Here is a 1795-nt window from a genome sequence, read left to right as displayed (position 1 = left end):
GTGGCTGCACGCACCGTGTTGGCCCATTTCACTCGAGGGTGCACCAGCGCCTTTTTAACCGCAGAGCGATATGACGTTTTTCATCCGGAGTGTGCCGCAGCCGCCCAGTATCAGCTGGGGCTGGCAGCGTATCCCATTAACCGGGTATTAATATTTTAAGGAGCATTGATTCCTCAATCCAGTGAGCACTTACTGCTTGCAGGGAGCGTTGGGCAGCACCAAGGAGGCAGCAGCTGATGTGTGCTGCCTGCGGGGACCCGGCGCCTGTGTCCCAGAGCAGGGTATGGGCATCCCAGGGGGAAGAGCCTCTTGGCAGGGCTCGGCTCATGCTCCAAGGGAGCTGCAGTTGTTTGATGGCTCTGAGCAGGCTGGTGGCAGAAAAAGTCTTGGGAAACTTTTTCAGCTGTTCTTGCTAGCTGCAGGAGCTCTGCAGGGAGAGCAGCACTGTCCCGACGGGTCCCTGGCAAAGCGTGTCCCCCTCACTGGATGCAGTGAGCTCTCCTGCAGATCCGTAGCCCACCTCGGCTGTCGTGCTGCAGAGCCCTCTCGCAGAGCTGCCTGGGCGCTGGCGTGATGCCGGGACAGAGCAGCCCGCCAAGCGAGGGGACGCCACGATGCAGCGGGCTGTGGCTTTGGGGTTGAGATCTCCGCGCTGTTAATTACAATTAGCTGCGGTGTCTGTCGCCTGCTTCCCCCAGCACATGCCGAGGGCTCTGCAGATGCCAAGATGGGGATGGCTAATTACAGGAGAGAAGCCGGGGTGGAGGGACTGTGTGTTTGCACAGCTCTGAGCTGGCTTTCGTTAAATATTAACGTCTAAAATGCCACCAGCTCCGGAGACATCCTCCTCTCCTGTTAATATTTCAGGACTCACGCTCCCCTGTAGCATACGGCTCCCTGGCCATTTTTAAAGAAATTGAGGCCAAAATTGTCTCTTAGTACTAGACCTGCACGTGGCCTTGCTTGGTGTCCCCTGCAATGCTGACAAGCGGTCCCCAGGAATCACGTGCCTCAGCTCTGTCCTGCAGTGCGAGTGTGTCATTTCTCCCCCTCTGCCCCTCCAGCGCGGGAAGAGCCTGGTGCTGTGGTCGGCCCCCGAAGCCATCCAGTATCACCACTTCAGTCCGGCCAGCGACGTGTGGAGCTTTGGCATCGTCATGTGGGAAGTCATGTCCTACGGCGAGAGACCCTATTGGGACATGTCCAACCAGGATGTGAGTGTCCGGTGTCTGCATGGTAGATGACGATGTTGCCGTGTCTCGTGGCGTGCAGGTGGCTCTGCAGTGCGTGAAGGAGCTGCCACCGCTCCCCAGGCAGGGTGTGAGGAGGGAGGCTTGCCCCAGCGGTTTGCATCGCAGTGCCTGACCCCCTACCCCTCTCTGCTGCTGCAGGTGATGAAGGCTGTGGAGGACGGGTTCCGCCTGCCTGCCCCGGTGAACTGCCAGCCACCCCTCCACCAGCTCATGCTCGACTGCTGGCAGAAGGACCGCAGCCAGAGACCCAAGTTCTCACACATCCACAACATCCTGAGCAAGATGGTGCAGAGCCCCGAGCCCCCGAAGTGCCCCAGCAACACGTGCACCAGGTGAGCACCCTCCTGCTTTGCTGCCTGTTCTGCCTTTCCGCTGGGCCCTGCCTGAGGGTGCCGAGCCCCGCTCCCTCCTCACCGCCTGTTTTATTGACAGGTCCCACAGCACGTCCATCCCCCTCACCGAGCGAACCTTCTCAGCCTTCCCGTCTTTCAGCTCCGTGGGCGAGTGGCTGGGAGCGATAGAAATGGGGAGGTACAAAAACA

At 59.7% G+C, this 1795-nt stretch overlaps 1 protein-coding gene across 1 annotated transcript in view; it reads left to right on the top strand.

The window, feature by feature from the left end:
* Positions 1–1795, top strand: part of EPHA10 (EPH receptor A10) — a gene marked incomplete at its 5' end in the record, with an annotated part of 4992 nt that overhangs the window by 2359 nt on the left and 838 nt on the right. Inside the window, 3 exons of the mRNA XM_010143233.1 lie at positions 1065–1214; positions 1392–1585; positions 1695–1784. Of these exons, the coding sequence (XP_010141535.1) occupies positions 1065–1214; positions 1392–1585; positions 1695–1784 (434 nt within the window). The remainder of the gene's footprint in view (positions 1–1064; positions 1215–1391; positions 1586–1694; positions 1785–1795) is intronic.

This window comes from Buceros rhinoceros, unplaced genomic scaffold (genome assembly GCF_000710305.1).
Source record: "Buceros rhinoceros silvestris isolate BGI_N320 unplaced genomic scaffold, ASM71030v1 scaffold11419, whole genome shotgun sequence".
Lineage (NCBI taxonomy): Eukaryota > Metazoa > Chordata > Aves > Bucerotiformes > Bucerotidae > Buceros > Buceros rhinoceros.
The sequence above is the reverse complement of the archived record's forward strand: the minus strand, read 5'-3'. Positions and strand labels throughout refer to the sequence as shown.